Source organism: Haplochromis burtoni, unplaced genomic scaffold (assembly GCF_018398535.1).
Source record: "Haplochromis burtoni strain Fernald_Lab_line unplaced genomic scaffold, NCSU_Asbu1 Contig_252, whole genome shotgun sequence".
NCBI classification, from domain to species: domain Eukaryota; kingdom Metazoa; phylum Chordata; class Actinopteri; order Cichliformes; family Cichlidae; genus Haplochromis; species Haplochromis burtoni.
In genome coordinates this window covers 825,260-842,875 of record NW_024582613.1, presented here as the reverse complement: position 1 = coordinate 842,875, position 17,616 = coordinate 825,260, and the positions used below count along the sequence as shown (strand labels likewise).

At 39.3% G+C, this 17,616-nt stretch overlaps 3 protein-coding genes across 4 annotated transcripts; 1 reads left to right on the top strand and 2 right to left on the bottom strand.

Moving 5' to 3' along the window:
* Positions 1-1,660: 1,660 nt before the first annotated feature.
* On the top strand, positions 1,661-5,139 carry mrps25 (mitochondrial ribosomal protein S25). Its single transcript, XM_005938917.2, has 4 exons — positions 1,661-1,904; positions 2,905-3,011; positions 3,107-3,194; positions 4,733-5,139. The coding sequence occupies exons 1-4, from the start codon at positions 1,771-1,773 to the stop codon at positions 4,920-4,922; spliced, it is 519 nt and encodes a 172-aa protein (XP_005938979.1). The 5' UTR covers positions 1,661-1,770; the 3' UTR covers positions 4,923-5,139.
* A 1,501-nt stretch (positions 5,140-6,640) lies between these two features.
* On the bottom strand, positions 6,641-13,645 carry LOC102290650 (rabenosyn-5). 2 transcript variants are annotated; one of them, XM_014338969.2, is made up of 12 exons: positions 13,303-13,645; positions 12,003-12,291; positions 11,047-11,181; positions 10,853-10,953; positions 10,715-10,760; positions 10,459-10,620; positions 10,091-10,353; positions 9,832-9,902; positions 9,637-9,723; positions 9,435-9,537; positions 8,365-8,469; positions 6,641-8,269 (listed from the first exon to the last, which is right to left on the bottom strand). In XM_014338969.2, the coding sequence occupies exons 2-12, from the start codon at positions 12,163-12,165 to the stop codon at positions 7,154-7,156; spliced, it is 2,352 nt and encodes a 783-aa protein (XP_014194455.1). In that variant the 5' UTR covers positions 12,166-12,291; positions 13,303-13,645; the 3' UTR covers positions 6,641-7,153. The 2 variants fall into 2 exon arrangements, with proteins under 2 accessions (XP_014194455.1, XP_005938980.1); XM_005938918.3 differs by having other exon boundaries at positions 12,003-12,272; positions 13,303-13,625.
* Positions 13,646-15,134: 1,489 nt separating this feature from the next.
* trh (thyrotropin-releasing hormone) lies at positions 15,135-17,377 on the bottom strand. The gene is made up of 3 exons (XM_005938919.2): positions 17,216-17,377; positions 16,636-16,843; positions 15,135-16,277 (listed from the first exon to the last, which is right to left on the bottom strand). Exons 2-3 carry the CDS (start codon positions 16,823-16,825, stop codon positions 15,655-15,657), a joined length of 813 nt encoding a protein of 270 aa, XP_005938981.1. The 5' UTR covers positions 16,826-16,843; positions 17,216-17,377; the 3' UTR covers positions 15,135-15,654.
* Between the last annotated feature and the right edge of the window lie 239 nt (positions 17,378-17,616).

Below are 17,616 nucleotides of genomic sequence, written 5' to 3'. Positions count from 1 at the left end.
ATGAGCAGCTCCCACATTACAGGATAATAGAGTTTTTCCAGAGTATCTTATGGTTAAGATTTTATACTGTGTAAAAGTACTGTTTTTTTCCTTATGTAAAATGTCTGTGTTCAAACATTGAGATTGAGAAAATCAGAAAATCATTCATGTTTTGCTCGAGTTGGTCACAGCCCTACCTTTCTACCTCACGCTGATAAAGATATAAAAGAAATGTGTTAATGACTGAGTCCCGCATCAGAATTCCAGTCTCTGAGGCTACGCATTTTAAACAAAATAAACAGTTATTCATGAAATAAAACACGGCTGAAGTTATTTGTGATGAAGATGGATGATAGAACTGGAAAAGCTGAAGTCTGTATGAACATATCAGTTTTTTTTCTGTTCCGTTGAATAGAAGTTAGGCTTTAGTAACAATATAGGCAGGAACCATAGCATTCTCCTTATTACTTTGATCACTTTTAAATACAGATGTTTCCCCATAAAAATAAAGCCAACGAGTGAAAAAAGCATTAATAATGCAGAAACCTGCTTAATGGGTCTGCTTGAATATTTTATTCTAGTTTATTCTTTTTCCAAAAAAAGAGAAAAGCTATAAAGTATTTATCTGAATTGAAGATGATCTTTTATCTTTTATTATCTTTTAAACTGTATATATTTCTCCCGTGTGTATTTACTCTTAGTTTTTAACAACTGCACAGAGACACCTTTTTCATAGCTTCAATGATTATTGCAAAACTTTATACACAAGATATTTAAGCTGCATTCACAGAACCACGCAGTGTTGTCAAATCAACACACAATCAGGCGAAATTACTCCACTAAGCTCGTATTGCTGACTGCTTCAAAAAAAAAAATTAAAGACAAGTCTTTCCAAAGTCATTCTACAAAAGATGAAAAAATATGAAGTTAAAATAGAGATGAACTAATTTTCATGTTCAAGAAACCAGTTTGAGATGATCTGAGCGTTGCAACGTGGTGTGTTGCTGGAAGCAGCACTCAGGAGATGGATACACTGTTGACATACAGTAAAGTAATGGACATGGTCATCAACAACACTCAGGTAGGTTGTGGTGTATAAACACTGAGTTGGTACTTTAATGTGCTCAAAGTGTGACAAAAATATCCCCCATTACACTAGAATTAACCTGAACAGCTAATACAAGGCAGGATGGATGGTTTCTTGCTGCTTATGCCATATTTACGGAGCCCCCCAGGGGACATGGGAGAAAAAAAAATTAGGGAGGAAAAAAAAAAAATTAGGGAGGAAAAAAAATAAGACGGACTTTTGCGAGATCTCGCAAAAGTCCGTCTTAATTTTTTTTTTCCTCCCTAATTTTTTTTTTTTCCTCCCTAATTTTTTTTTCTCCCATGTCCCCTGGGGGGCTCCGTACATCATACCAGAAGCAATGAGTGTGAATAATTTAAAGTTATTGTGTTGACTTTTGTTGTAACTTCTGCTTCCAGTAGTTAGTCTTACAACAAATGAACTGTTGTGTAGACTGTTTTTTAGTGTGTTTAAAGGTTATAAGGCTAAATATAAGTTTTGGCCAAAAGAGTGATTGGTTTAAAAAGTTAATATTTTAGCAATTCGGGAAAATAATAATGTAGCTTAGGCGTTCTTGCAAAAACTACAATTACCATCACTCTTTGGTCGCTTGGCTAGCGACCTTCCTACGTCATCAAAACGCGTCTCTGTTAGTGTGCGTTTTTGGCTACAGGCACGCGCAGTTTGCTTTTAAATGGTAATTTGTAAATATAAAAAAGGTTAAGATGCCTATGAAAGGAAGGTTTCCGATTAGGAGGACCCTGGAATATCTCCAGAAGGGCGACATCATCTTTAAAAACAGAGTGAAGATTATGACAGTGAATTATAACACACACGGCGAGCTCAGCGACGGAGCAAGGTCAGAGCATCGACGAGGAAATAGACGAGCAGAAAAGCAGCTTATTTTATACACTTAGCCACGCTGTTGTTGAGATCTCACGTGTCTCATGTTTTATTAACCTGAGCCCATAAACACGTGGATCAGGGGAGAGGGGGTAAAATGCTGTGTGGATTACCTGGTCATCCTTTATAACTACTCTGACAGTATGCTCATATACATCACTGTGAAAAGTACCGTGTTTTTCCAAGCCATGTTTATCCCTTTGAATTGTTGTGAATGTCAGAAAAATGGTGAAAGATACAAATCCTTTTTTACATTAAGGTTTTAAAATTCAATTCAGTCAAAACAACAGTTGCCTCAAGGGCTGGTGTCATGCAGGTTTCAGATATCACCCTGGGTCAGCACACCTGAATCAAATGATTTGTTCATTACCAGGCCTCTGGAGAACTTCAAGACATGTTGAGGAGGTAATTAAGTCACTTAAATCAGCTGTGTTGGATCAAGGACACATCTAAAACCCGCAGTACACTGGCTCTTGAGGCCTGGAGTTAGACACCCCTGCTTTAGGACAACTCCATAATAACGAATTACGATAGTTGAGCTTAGAATGCATGAACTACTTTTTCAGCATTACTTTGAGAGAGGACGTTTTTAACTTTAGAGATATTGTTTAAATGCAAGACAGCAGTCTTACATATTTGTTTAATATGTGCACTGAAGGAAATATCCAGGTTGCAGAATAAATCCAAGATTCTTCAAAGTTTCCTAAAAGAAAACACAAGTTTTGGATAATTTTACTTTAATCTTTTATCACAATAGTTTTCAGTTGATTTTGCATTAATTCAACTTTGTGTTTAAGTTTACTTCTCAGAAGTTTACTATATACAGAAGGTTTTCCAGAAACACTTAAAAAAACAAAAAAACAGCATGATTGCCTTTTTTTTTTTTTAATGCAGAAAGCTATAACAACTGTAATGATCTAAATGAAGCTAAATTGTCTTCTCTCTGTGTTTTGCAGAAAGTTTGTGTTCTTCAATATTCCTCAGATTCAGTACAAAAACCCGTGGGTCCAAATTATGATGTTCAAAAACATGACGCCGTCATCCTTCCTGAAGTTCTACCTGGGTGTGTAGCTTTACGTGTTGTTGTGTAGTGTTGATACGAAATACTGGAGAAATTAAACTGGGCTTAGATTGATCTTCTTTTGTGTTTTTGTCCAGACGACGGGGAACAAGTAATGGTGGATGTGGAGGGGAAGGACCACAAACAGATTGCTCAACATGTTAAGAAGATTTTGGGCAAATCAGAGTAAGATATACAAGGATTTTTTTAAAAGTGTGAATCGTCTTTTATGAAACAGAAACAAATAGTTTGAAAAAATACCTTCCATAACTTTTCTTAACTCAGTGGCAAACCACTGAGGAGGATTTCTAAGAAGTTATGAACCACGTTGCTTAGATGATCTGTCTGAATTAACACTGTGATGTCTGCCTATTAAAACTAAAGTCCAGAAGACGGACTACAAAATGAGCATCTTACTTCATCCTGTGTTCCTATCGTGTTGTTTCATACAGCTAATACAAGAACCAACAGTAAAAAAATATGATTACATACTAAAGTTGGAATTTCAAAGAAAAACATACACCTGGATATAAACATGAATTCATAATGAATGATGGATGTGACGCTAATAGAACTGTGGTGCACCATAAATGCACTTTGATCATGTAGACTTTCTTTTATATGTAAATTCTTTTTACCTCGATCAGAAGCAGATCTTATTACAGCAGCATAATGTTCATAATTCACCTGTGGGTTTAACATTACCTTTCATTAAAGGTTCAAAACATATCATCAGGTTACAACATGAAATAGAATCACTGTTCATTAGCATTTAATGGTGACCTGCCACTTCCTTCCGATCCAGTGTATCCTCTCCTAAAGGAGGTAATAAAGGAAGCACTTAAGCACTTTTCCTTTGTATTTAAAAAAGTCAACCAGATCTTATTATGGCTGCCATGCAGATAATTCCAGGTTATTTGCCTCAGTTAGTAACCTTTTTAAGATAAATAGGCTATTCGAGCACACCTCTGGATGTCTGCATACGCTCACATCAGAATATATTTAGGTTTGCTTACTTTTGAGCTATTTTATAGTGTTTCAGAATTAACTTTAATTATATACAATTGATATTTTTCCCTGTAGGCTTACAACAAATCAATACTCTGTAAAGAAAAATGTATTTATTTTTCCTTCCTAATGTCTATAAGAGGACAACCTCTCTGACTGCGAGGGATCTATGTTTGTACCTCCAAAATGAATCAGGCACATCTTGTGGTCTGTAATTATCCTTGGTGTGTGTAGATTTCTTTGAATGGATTAGACATTGTTCATAAAGGCACATACCTGCATATTTAGGGTCCCACAGTTCACACTGCATGTTAGGATTAAAAAAAGAGTGAAAATGAGATCTGAATTCTGCAGAAATCTGTGATAAAACTGGTGAGTCAAAGAGTTGTCCACAGAGAGCCCACAGACCATCTGCGGAGTCCTGATGGTGGCAGTTCAGATGCTTCCCATCTAATCTGACAAAGATTGAAAGGATTTAACAAGAAAAATCAAGTAAACTGCCCAAATCCAGGTGTGCATAAGAAACCCCAAAGCTGTCACTGCTGCCAAAGGAACTTCTAAAGAGTAGAAATGAGATTTCAGCAAGATGGACTCCTCAATTTTTAGTTTTACCATTTACTACTGTGCAGTGTCAAATGTCCTCTGTGTAAAAACTCTTCTCCAGCGAAGACCAGGCGATCTGTTCATATATTTATTTTACTCAACTCTCTCCACAGAGAGGTGCTACAAGCTGAAGCTCTGGCTAAGATGCAAGCCTCCAACCCCGCCAACTTTGGGCCAAAGAAGTACTGTCTGAGGGAGTGCATCTGTGAAGTGGAGGGCCAGGTGCCATGTCCTGGCACCACTCCGCTGCCTAAAGAGATGACGGGCAAATACAAGGCCCAGATGGCAGCGTCACAGGAGTAGAGTCTGAGAAGGACAGTGGACTTTTGTAGATTTACAGAACAATATTACGGGATTATGTGGCTTCATTGGGTGTTTATATAACTATATGAAAGGACTGGCACTCAACTGTGAAGCAGGAGGAACCAATCATCTGTCACAGTGAGACCTGTTGAAGACTTCGCATGGATGTATATGGGCTGACTGATGTGAGCATTTAAATAAAACCCATTTTTCTCATGTAGCTTTACTAACCAGCCTATTTTGTTCACACTATGTAAGTATTCACCATCAATGCTCATATGAGAAGTGGAAAAACAAAACCAAAATGAAATCACATTTTACTGCAGACAGTTTTATTAGTGCTGAGATGGAATTTCCTAACATTTCTAAATCGCTGTGTCCATTTCAAATATTTTCATTTAAATGCAGAGATGTTAAATTACTTTCAAAGATAAAGATCAGCAATTAATTTTAATGAATCTCCTTGTGTTATTCACGCTGTCAAAACATTAAGGGTGGTCACGTGCTTTGCTAAAAATTTTCTGCAGATGTTACAAACACAAAAAACTCTACGAGGAGACTGAAAGCACAAAAAGAGAGTCATGTTAGGACCGGCAGAGCAGCACTCAAGGTGATAATACTTGCTGGCATTCATGTAGTGTTAATATATGTTTGACCAAGAAAAAGAAATTAACCTAAGAATTTATTTAGACTTAACAAATATGAATGACTTCCTTACACAATGGAACTTCAGTGAATTTTAGATGTTTTATGCCTACAGTGTCCCTTGGCAAATAGTGTTTAGTACCTGCTGGGTGAACTGGTTGGATGAACTCTGAATGGACATTTCAGGTGAAACTAGTGATCAGATAACAAGCCGAACATACAGATCTTAGCTGTGATGTCTGACATGCCGGGCTACCAGCTGAACAACACACACGTGCAGCCAAAATTCCTGTACTGTAACAAAAACAAAAAAACATCAGGTTGAGGAAGCCTTTTTTTGGCTCCCTGTTATATAAGATGCAGCATATTTATTGGATGACATAGCAGGTGCAATAAACTGAAGATTTTGGAAATGAAAAAGTCGGGTTTGACACCTTCATTTAGTTTAAGAGTTAATTAACTGGCTGACTGCAACAATTGTAATTAAAACGTTTGCTAGTCAGTGTAACATTAAGCTACACTTTTTTTTAGTGGCAGGCCACATACATGGTTTAATTCTGTGCAATGCATCTTTAACTACTCTTACAAATCTAATTGGTCCAGGCATATTGACTAAAATTATAATTCAAACACTAATAACAACTTTGTCAAATAATCTCTTTCCTTCAAACACTGGGCTCCCCAAATTTTGTAGTAAGTGTTAAATTCCACTTCTTGTTTGATAATAACATGGTCATTTGGACTGAGTTATTTGTGGGAAAGTTGGATGTAAAATAATGTGCGCTTTAGCTCTCTGCTAAGGGATAAATGAAAAGCAGGAAGTACAATTACTACAGAATGAAGCACCAATACAAGACTTCAAACATCAATGAAACAGATTTTACACATTAAAGTCTGCGAATTTAAGACATTTAAAGCCATTTCTCCAGAGAGAGCGGAGTAGTTTCTGAAAAAACTGTAGTCAGTTACCAACTACAAACCCAAATCTCAAGTTGAACTGTGCTTCATGTAGGCAGCAGGTTTTAATAAGGTAGAAGAAGCACTATGTGTTTCTGTAGTATCTTTTTTTGATTGGGGGGGGGAGTCATCACAGGTCTGCCAGGGCCATAGGAGTGCAGTGCTATGATAGGATGTGTGAGCTCATCTTTATAGCTTTGCAGCCATGGCAGCGTTTTGACTTTGTTCAGAGCTTCTACTGAAGAACCATCTGACTGTCTCATTTAACATTTGTTAAAAGTGACATTGTTTTATCTTCATTTGTTCATGTTTGCATTTTTACAGCTGGGCAAATAGCTGCAGACATGCCTAAACAAATTCACTTTTACTCACAGTGCTCTAAAATTGTACATGTGCATTAGATTTGAGCCCTTGACCTAAACAGGCAAGGAAGCCTAAGAAGATGTTTGGAAATTCAGGAAATGACTACTGAAGTCTTGTATGTATTTTTGTTGTGGCATGAACTTCATTTGTGATACAGCAGACCTCGCACAAATTAAATTCTGTGGGCTCAGAAGTCGCATTAAGTGAGCTAACCTTGTGGGACTTGGTAAGTAGCAGGTGATCAGGAGGATTTTGAGGGAAATGTGTCAGTGCTTCTTATTCTTATTCTTCTGCTCCTGGAGGGTTTTCTGTAGCTCTTTTAGGTTCTGTGTCAGAAGGTCAACCTCATCGAGACGCCCGCTGAGCTTTGCATCAAAGATGTAGGCCCTAATGTTGTCTATCTGCTGTAGCAGCAGCTCCTCCTCTATCATGTCCACATCCGGCAAGACCTCATCTTTGTCATCCCCGTCAAATGGGTTAGTCGAGACTTCTGGAGAATTTCCTGAAGCCTCTAGGAATGGGTTACCTTCATCTGTGTCATCATCCTCAAAGGGGTTGCGTGAAACAGTCTCAGCCGGTTTGTCCTCCTCTGCATCTTCATCTTCATCAAAGGGGTTGTATTCTTTCTTTCCGTTGGTTACCTCTTTGTGGTCCTTCTTGATGTCCTCAAAGAATGGATTGGATGGATCATCTTCGGTGGGTGTGGAATCATCCTCTTCAAAGGGGTTAAGGGAGGTGTTATTCTGGCCTTCACCGCCAGGAGGCGTTACATGGCCTCCTAAGCTTCTCAACCTTGGGGGAGACTCCTCCTGGCTTGTGAGAGCAGGGAATGCTCTAAAAGACGGAGGACTTCTTTCTGCCTTAGGAGTCAGCTCCTCTGCTGGTGTGTCCTCCTCTCCCTGGTGACCTCCAGTTGGAGTGATATCTAGAGACCGCTCCCATTTATAGGATGGCTCGGAGGAGTTTACAGCGGAGCTCCATTGCTCTTTCTCCTCCCTTTCCCAGGTCTTCAAGCGATGCAGCTCTCCCTGCTGCAAACTCTCCTCTTGAGCAAGTTTTTCTGAGAGCGCAAGAGCAATACTGGTCTGCTGCTGGTCATACTCATCCTGAAGCTGGCGCAAGTTCTCCTCTAACATGGCTACTTCGTCTGTTCTCTGAGCCTCCCGAGCTTGACGAAGGAATGACTGAATGTTCTCGATCTGCTGCAGAAGGGGGTCTTCCAGTTCGCCACGTGTGTGGACGGAGTCCGCGGAGGGAAGCCAACCACCAGCTTTGGTAATTCGTGGCTCTCTGGGGGCCTGTGGCAGCTCTCCATTGGCATTCACAGGTGGACGGCTTCTTTCCTGTCTCTCCTGCCTCCTCTTCAGAGCCTCCTGTGCTGCCTGTTGAGCAGGAATCACATGAAGGTTAACACATTTAGCCACATCTGTCCAGCGGAAAAAAATAATAGTAACAACATACAGGAACACAATCGTACCAGTCTTTCTTGTTGCAGTCTCTTCTCTTGTTCCTGTTTCCTCTTTTCTTTCAGCTCTTCATATTTGTCCTTAGTGGGTAAAGACATCAGACCTAACAGCTTCTCCTGAAACAGAAGACACAAAGAATGGGCAGATTCATACAAATAAAGAATTCCAGGATGAAGATATGTTGCAGAAACAATGTGTAAATGTACTGTAATGCAATGATAAACGGAAACATGCTGCTCTTAAAAATTTCAGCCCCAGACAACATTACAGCACATATAGCATATTATATTTGTGGTACAACACATTATGGGTTATACACATTATACATTTTTCTCTCAATGAAAAGCTTTGTTTACAACAGCAGACTTTCATCAGCTCAACATACAGTATGATGACTGAAGCAGAAACAGATTTTACAGACTTGGCAGGTCGCTCATTATCAGTGAACTCCTGTAAAGTAATACTGATAAGAACATGGCAATAGGCAAAATGTGCTACAGGTCATGAACTGATTTTATATGGACTATCCCTTTAAGATTACAGTAAAAACACTGATACAGTTAAATCATTTCTGGTATATGATAGTCATACTACAGAGAACCCTGTTACTCTTATTTCCAGCTACTGCTATCTTGGAGCGTTGAATGATTCAAAGTTTGAAATAACTTTTAGTTATCTTATGTTGGGCCATGTCAGTGCAGCCAAGCCATTTTAGCTCCACCCCCCTTCAGGCCAACTTTCTTCTGATTGGTTTACTCATTCAAACAGAAGGTTTGAGCAGAAGATGGTTGGGTCTTCTATGCCCACTTTGACCACATGAGAGATAATCAAACTAAGCATAATATAGAGCCAAGAGGAACTGTGTTTAGAGCAGCCTGAAGACGGAGCTTTTGTGCTCATAAATGGTCATAACATGTCAGAGCACTCCTTACATTGTGGTACATCTTATCTCCTGTTGTGTTTGGATGAAGAAACATTGTGTTTCTTCATCCATCCTTGAAATTTCCCCTTGTGGGACTAATAAAGGTATATCAAATCAAATCAAATTGTGTTTTTATGTATTAGTGGAAGTTGTCCTGACCTGGACAAACAGCGTGGCGGTATAGCGGATCATTTTCTGTAGCTGGAGCACCTTCGGATGTGGTTGTGGATCATCCTTCAGTCCTAGTGTTAAGATCTTCTTACTAAAAAGAAAAGAAGCCAATTTAATCTTTAATAATGGCATAGTTGGCAAACACGACAAAAGTTTCATTTTGAAGCTGCCAGTCATGACTGCCATATACCTCAGAGCATCGATGAGTTCATAGTATTTCTGGACTTCCAGTCTTAACCCACCAGCAGTGTCAAGATTGTAAGTGGTTTCTCCAGCACTATAAAAGTGTACAGATGACAGCAAGTACTAAAACCATCTCTCCAAACTGAAAAATAAGCAGCTGTTATAAGAAAGTATGAAGAAGTACTTTTTAAATGTGGCTTACTTGAGAGACTCAGCCATTCGGATATACTCTGGAGCCTTTTCATCCACCTTCTCCATGCACATCCTCAGCCTCTGTCAGGAAGACAAATTCAAAGCAAGTAAACAACAGGAAGCTCCACAAGAAACACATTAAATGACAGGAAGGATAGAACAAAGCAAACTCGAGAGGTTGCAAAACAATTCTTAGAATCGACCGCAATGCAAATGGGAACAAATAAAGAACCTGATCTTCACATTAGGAATTAAAGTGATAAACTAACCTCATAAAGTTTCACTATATCTGGCACATGGTCCTTCTCTTCTAACTTCTGCTGTCTCTTCAGAAGTGTGTCCATACAGTGGTGACAGCAGCGAATCTTCTCATCATCCTTTTCCTCCAGCATGGAGGTTACGCTGCTCAAACTGCTGATGCTGCCTCTCCTAGAGCCCATCCCGCTGCTGCCACCTCCCGCTGGTGGAGACTGGGACTGACTGGGACTTCCGGGTACACACAGTGCTTCTCGAGTCCCAGCGATAAGCTTCTCTGTTGAAGGTTAAATAAAAAAGACATGCAGCATTATGACACTTATAGAGAGACTTTTGAGATCTGACAGTTTTCTGTATTTCCCAAGTATTTGTTCATGCTTACGGGCCAGGGGTAAGGGAACAAACTCCATGCACTTCCTACACATGATGGACCCGCAGAGGCGACAGTGATGGCGTCTGTTACGTATGTTGAACTTGTTTCCGCAGTCGGGACAAAACGGTACGTCTGAATCATTCACCCATGACACTACAGACTTCTCAATGGCTACAAAGAGGGATAGATTTTTATTATTTAAAATATTTTATGAAGCACAGTTACATATGTAAAGAATATTCAGAGTTATAATGAAAACTCTAACCTCTGATCTTAGCAGCATCTGAGTTGGCTCTGTCAAATGATGTCAGCTAAAACATCATAGTTTATGGTAAATGAGCTGCAAATTTATTTCCAGCAACAGAAGAAAATAAATTGTCTGAATGAGGTAATATAAGCAAACCTTTTCCAGTCTAATGATGAGCTTGTTGACCTCAATGACATAATGATCTATCCTGGCTGCCCGGTGCTTTTTAAACAAGTCCAGATGACTTCTGGTTACTCCTAAAAAGCAAAAGAAAAATATTTTTTTAGTGTCTTGCATTAACAAATATTGTTGGTTAGCAGTGCTACAGATGACAGGTTTTGCAGTCTCACCCAATTCCTGAGGCTCCCACATGTATGGGTCCACTCCACCATAGTAGAAGGACTCATAACTGCCAGTATCCGGTCTGTCGTCCCCATCTCTCTTCAGCAGTTTATCTTTGGCTTTCTTTGCTTTCTGAACCAAACCTGAAAACAGTGAGACAATACGTACAATGAAACAGTGCGTAAATGTATCCTGAAACTGTGATTCTTACGCTGATCCAGAGTTAATATTTATAATGGCCACATTTTCAGTTTATTCATCCATCTTTCAACATGTGATTGTTGTTATCATGTTTTTCTATTTTCAAGTTCATTACAGTACTATTAATATGCAAATGAAGCCAACCTGCACATGCATCCTTCTGGCCTTTTCATAATTCAATCATATTCCTATTATGTAGAAAGTTGCAGCAGCCAACACGGACTGCAAATTCATCCTGACAGCAATTTCCTATAATCCAGTACAGCAGTATTCTTATATTCAATTGCACTGCTAATACTTCTCCTTTTATATGTAAATTGTGTGTGTATATATATATATATCCCCTACAAGCCACATGATCAGACTCTAGATATTTTTTTCTACTATTGGCTCTGTATGATGTAAATGAGATGTACTTAATATGTTCATCTGCAGCACACAGCTCCTGTAGTGACCATATAAGACTCATCCACACTCTTAGAGGAATCTAAGCTTAAATTCTTCACTTCTAACAAAGGATAAACTTCTAGCTGACCCAAGACCCAGTATAAGATAAACAAGAATACGTTTAACTTGTGACTAGTCACACTAGCAGGGTCCACAAATAATAATACTAAACTTAAAATGAATAATAATAGGTTTCCTTTCAAATGCCCTTTTTTTCCAGACTAGACAGTACACTGTACGATTTTGTGTCTTTAGGACACAACAGGAGTAAATTAGCCCTGTAGCCAAAGAGTAAAACACAGAATCTGCTACTAACTTTTTAGCTGTCCCCGAACATGGCGGTCATCTCCAGAGTGCTCCTCTTCATAGTGGTCTTGGAGTTGGTAGAATGACTGGAGGTCCTTTAGGCACAGTGGGCAAAGAAAACCCTCCTTTACTTCACCTGTGCCCTCAAAGGGGGGCGGGTAGCTGGAGGCCATGACAACAAGTGTCAGTGCTGCTGCAGAGGGGGTGCAAAGTGGCACGTTCTCACTTCGGTCCACATCTCATGGGGTGTGCAACCTACCCCACAGTAGCTCCATAATGCCTGAGAAAATCCCAGGATACTGAGGAATGAGAGAAGTACACTGAAGCCACATACAATACTGAACAAAAGACTTGAGTCACCGATCATTTCTTTATATTTGCAATGCAAAAACGTAGTTTGTACAATTCTAACAAGCTTGTAAGTCAATATTTGTTATGACCAGATTTATTCTTCAATACAGGATGAACTCTCTTAGGCAAACGCTCTTTTAATTTTTTTGGTCATCTTCAGGAATTTTTCTCCACGCCTCTTAAAAGAAATTCAAGGCTCTTCTTTGTATGTTGGCTGTCTTTTGTTCTATTCTCTGTCAAAATTACCCCCACACTGCTTCAACACTGTTAACGTCCAAGTTCTTCAGAGGCAAATCCACGATTGATAGTGTGACAGTGTGTGTTTTTCTATCCAGGTATGCTTTTACTGCATTAGAGGTGTGTGTTTGGGATCACTGTCAGGTTGAAAAATGAACCCACTGCCAATCACACGCTTTCCAGATTCTATTGCATGGTGGCTCAGAATCTGGTGATGCTTTTTTGAGTTCACGATTCATTCAATTTTGCCAACATCCCCAACACAGCTGGCTGAAATGCAGCCCATAATCATGGTTTTAGACACTATTATACCTCTCCGTGGGGCTCCTCCATATAAAATAATGATCTGAATCAGAACCAAAACTGTTGGTCTGAGAAGAGAGAATGTTTGTATGCTTGAATGATCCATAAGTGTTGACTTAACTCAATTTTAAGCTGCTTAAAAAACAAAAATACATTCCTCTGAGTATTGAACATCTTAAAAAACATTAATACATTAATTAATACTTACATTTAAGGTAATAATATTGATTAGAATACTATTATGCACATTCAGATAAATTACTATTACAACTGCATTAAAATAGCTGAACTTAGCTTAAGTCGACCCACGCATTTAGCGGAAAAAACGCTTAACTGGACGGGAAGTATTAGGTTCCCTAGCTGCATACCAGAGGTGTTTTACTAAGTGATAGCTGGATACGAGCCATGAAAGGACTTACCTTTATTGTTTATTATTTAGGCTAACTTTGGGCGCCGTTATACCACACAGAGGATGTGGCGTTAGCAGGAGAAAGCTAGCAGCTGCTCTCGCCTTCTTTTGCAATCGTTTCTCCCCTCTCGCTGTTCAAAAACGCGACATTAACAAACTTCCAACTGCACAAAAGCAAACAAATGCCTACTGACTATTGGACGCGATAAAAAAAAATCTGCACTTAGCCTACAAATGAGCCCGACAGTAGCTGTGTTGTTGACAGTTCGAGTTTTCACTGACAGAAGCACAACAGCAGCGCCAGCAGCCCTGCCTGGTCATGTGACTGACATCCAGTCGGTATGGAAGGAGAGGAGGGACAAAACTTGATTTTGCGGTTGGCGCTCCATCAGGAAACTTCCCCGCAATGTAAGTACATATTTATTATATCCAACTTTTGGTTGTCTGTCTTTTGTGCAAACCTGCACTGCTACCGTAAATAAACCATTTTTTTAACTCTAACAACAGTTTGTCATTCCCGATGGAGGGTGATGGGAAAAATTCAAGGCTGGATAACTAAGGGTGTGTTTTTTTGTGGTTGGGCTTGGCCAGCTTCATTAACTGCAACTACGAGCCTTAAGGTGAATCCAGCTGTACTGTGTAACCCTAGAACCTTTATTTGATCCAGTTTCCGTTTGTATAAGCTACAGGTCCCTAGTTTTATCCTACAGCCTTTTTTCACTCGTTAAAACACAGTTTAAAGGATTCTTGGAGTGTGCACTTAGCTGGCATTTATTGACAAGAGGGTATGAAGCAATCCACGGAGAATAGGTGAATAGTATGGACTCCCATCTCAGTTTCGACCTGTCTCATGGGCTTCACAAAATGATATATTGTGCAAATATTAATTTTCGATTTTCTTTTTTAAGAGAACATTCTTTAATATTCTTTTTAAGCATTTATAACTTTAAAAAAAAAGAAATAATAATTTATTTAGTTAAATTACTTATTATCACTGTTGGCACCAAGAGCACAGCTTGTCCTGGTGGCTCACAAGCAGTTTTATTGGAAGGGCTCATAGACAAAAAGTGATGCAAACACTAATAGAATCTATCTATCTATCTATCTATCTATCTATCTATCTATCTATCTATCTATCTATCTATCTATCTATCTATCTATCTATCTATCTATCTATCTATCTATCTATATATTCTTCTCTTCTCTCTCTCTCTTCTCTGTGTGTATGTGTGTGTGTGTGTGTGTATGTGTGTGTGTGTGTGTGTTTGTGTGTTTGTTTGTGTGTGTGTGTGTGTGTGTGTGTGTGTGTGTGTGTGTGTGTGTGTGTAGTTCATTATATAATAAGCATTATATAGTAAACACTTTGCCAGTCCACTGGCACTTGGCTATTCTGCTAGAGTTGTGAATGTTCAGCGAAACATCTCCAATATTAGGTCTCCATCGTTAACTCACATGCTTGATGAATAATTTGCATATTGATCAGGCTGGTGGACAGCTGCTCCCAAGGCTCTGATGGAATGAGCCTAATTAAGCTGGGGAGTGGATATCTGACACACTCTGTCTGTTACTGAACTGCATAAATCATTCTCTAAGAGGCTTAGGCAGGGTGACTACTTTGGACTACATACTAATTAGGCTTCTGTTGAATCAACAGTTTAATGGTGCACCATGAAGAATTGCATTTACTGGAACTAAAGCAAACCATACGTTTTTACCAATGCGTTTATTGTCCAACAAAAACATTGGTGGTTGACTTTAAGGCAATGGCAGCTTTTAATTTATAACATTAGCTTCAAATTACGTAAACCATGCAGTAATGTAGAAAAATAAGCAGTGACACAATTTATTTGCTGTGATATTCATTATATTTTACATGAGTAGAAAATAATGAAACGCTAATCGAACAGTGGAGGGAGCTTTTATGTGTAAACATAGACACTTTAATTTGATCTTAACACAAGCTGAACTGACGAGCGCCTGTTGCCTCACAGAGGCAACATCGCTAAAACCATCTGACCAATGTTTTAATCATCTGCCTCAATGTAAGAATAAATAATCTCATGTCATTTATATCGATAGCTATTAAAAGATCAACATATGGCACAAACTCTTCTGAAAAAACATAACAAAAACGTCTGTACAGCTAAATAGTTATTCCAAAGTTTGGATGGCAATTACGCATGAGCTCTCCAAGAAAATGTCAGACAAATGGCTTGCGGTAATGTCTCAAATGTCTTCAAAAGAACAAGCGGTGGCACAAAAGGTTTAATGATCTTTTTTTCATTTTTTATAATTCATTGTGGTCATTTAATTTATACATTTATTTGTTTACAACACAGCGAAATACGCACTCCTGTCTAATCTACTCTCCATCCACTAAATCCTCATCCGGTGCAAACCTTTTACCCGGGTGTTGTCTCTTCTCCTCACCGTGGCCCTTGTTAACGTTGTCTAAAAAGTCGAGCAGCAGGCTGGTCTTGCTGCAGCTCGCAGGGTCCAAAACGTCACACGGACTGTTTGTGCCTAAATCCGGACTAGAGTTATCCCAAAACCGTTTCCCAGGGTGCTGACGCTTTTCCATCTCAGCGAGGTCTTCTTCTCCATCCGCGTCCGCATCCCCGTCACTGTCGCCGTCCTCATCCTCTAGAAGACGCTTACCTGGATGCTGGCGTTTGCTGTGCAGCACCAGGTAACGCTTGCCTGGGTGTTGCCGTTTTGAAAGTTCACTGAGCAGGAGGATGGGGTTGTCAGAACTGTGACTCGCCGTGGAGCGCTTTCCCGGGTGCTGCCTTTTCTGCAGCTCTAGGAAAGAGTGCGTTTCATCTTCGCGCTTGCCCGGGTGCTGTCTCTTTTGAACATCAAAGTACTGTTCATCCTCGTCCTCTTCTCTCCTTCCTGGATGCTGCCGCTTCTCCAAATCATCACTATATCTCTTACCAGGGTGCTGTCGTTTTGTCACCCATTCTGGCTGAGAGTAATAGCCGTCTGGAAGAAAACAAGAGAGGAAAGTGGCTCTTAAATGTTTCAGAAGTCACTGATAAAAACCCGGTTTCTCTCTACCGCGTGCGCAGATAGTCGAAAACCTGTTTCTTTGATTATTTATTTATTTATTTTTAATTATAAAGGAGACATATTCTCTTGCATTGCCGATGTTAACTGTTTAGCAATTACTTAAACAAAATGTCTCCAAATGATACCTGAGAAGTGCGCACGAAACTGTAAACTACTGAGAATGTGCTGCAACTTTCAGGTACATATAAGATATACCCGAAGTATCAGTATCGTATGAAATAAGATTTTATGACATTTTCTTAACTCAGAAAATAACTTATGTTTTACGCACCATTTCTTCCGTCTTCATCCTGCAGCTTTTTGAGAATGGACCGTAACAGGAGAGTCTCTGCTCTCTCTAAAATAATGTCGTCTATGGTCTTTCGGTCAGTCTCATCCTCAGCAGACATGCTCTGTCCTCCAGACACCATCAAGTTGCAGACCGTTAGAGATGCAAGGATGAGCAGACATGTCGACTTCATGGTAATTTAGTTTTTCGTCTGAAACAGATCACGGCAGATAGGAAATATTAAACAGAAACAATATTAGTCTACTCTGCGCCACTGTATTTAAGTCAATTTTGGGACCAGACGTTTCGTTTTTGAATATAATTTTTTAAGTACAATTTCTATTTTTATTTTTTATCTTGAGAAATCCAGTTTTAGCAAAGCTGCTAACCAAGCCTTTGAGGCTTTGAGATCGCAGCAGCTTTGAAGATTGGTTTTTACAAAGAAATCTAAGAGAACTCTGAAGTCTCACCAAATAAATATAAATAAAACATGATGCATGAGATCTATCCAGATCAATTAAAGAGCAACCCTTAACCAGCAGACATATTTACATTTCCAATGAGACTAGTCTAAAAGCCTCACCTGGTAAAATATTGTCCTTTCCCCAGTTTCTGGCACTACCGGCAGTGATAATAGTTGCTTTCAGTCGCTTGCAGCAGTTGGTGACCTTAGAGGCCAAGTCTAGAGGTATGAGCAGATAACTTTCCGTCCCGGCATTTATACGAAACGGTCACTGTCGTCACACCAACACTGGAGTAATTTTTCAGGATCCTTCGTCCCTATTGATGTCACCAAGTCGTGCGCAACTGGATGTGGTGAATGATCGGCCAATAGGAGCTTTTGCTCGATATATATCTATATCTATATCTATATCTATATCTATGTCTATCTATCTATCTATCTATCTATCTATCTATCTATCTATCTATCTATCTATCTATCTATCTATCTATCTATCTATCTATCTATCTATCTATCTATCT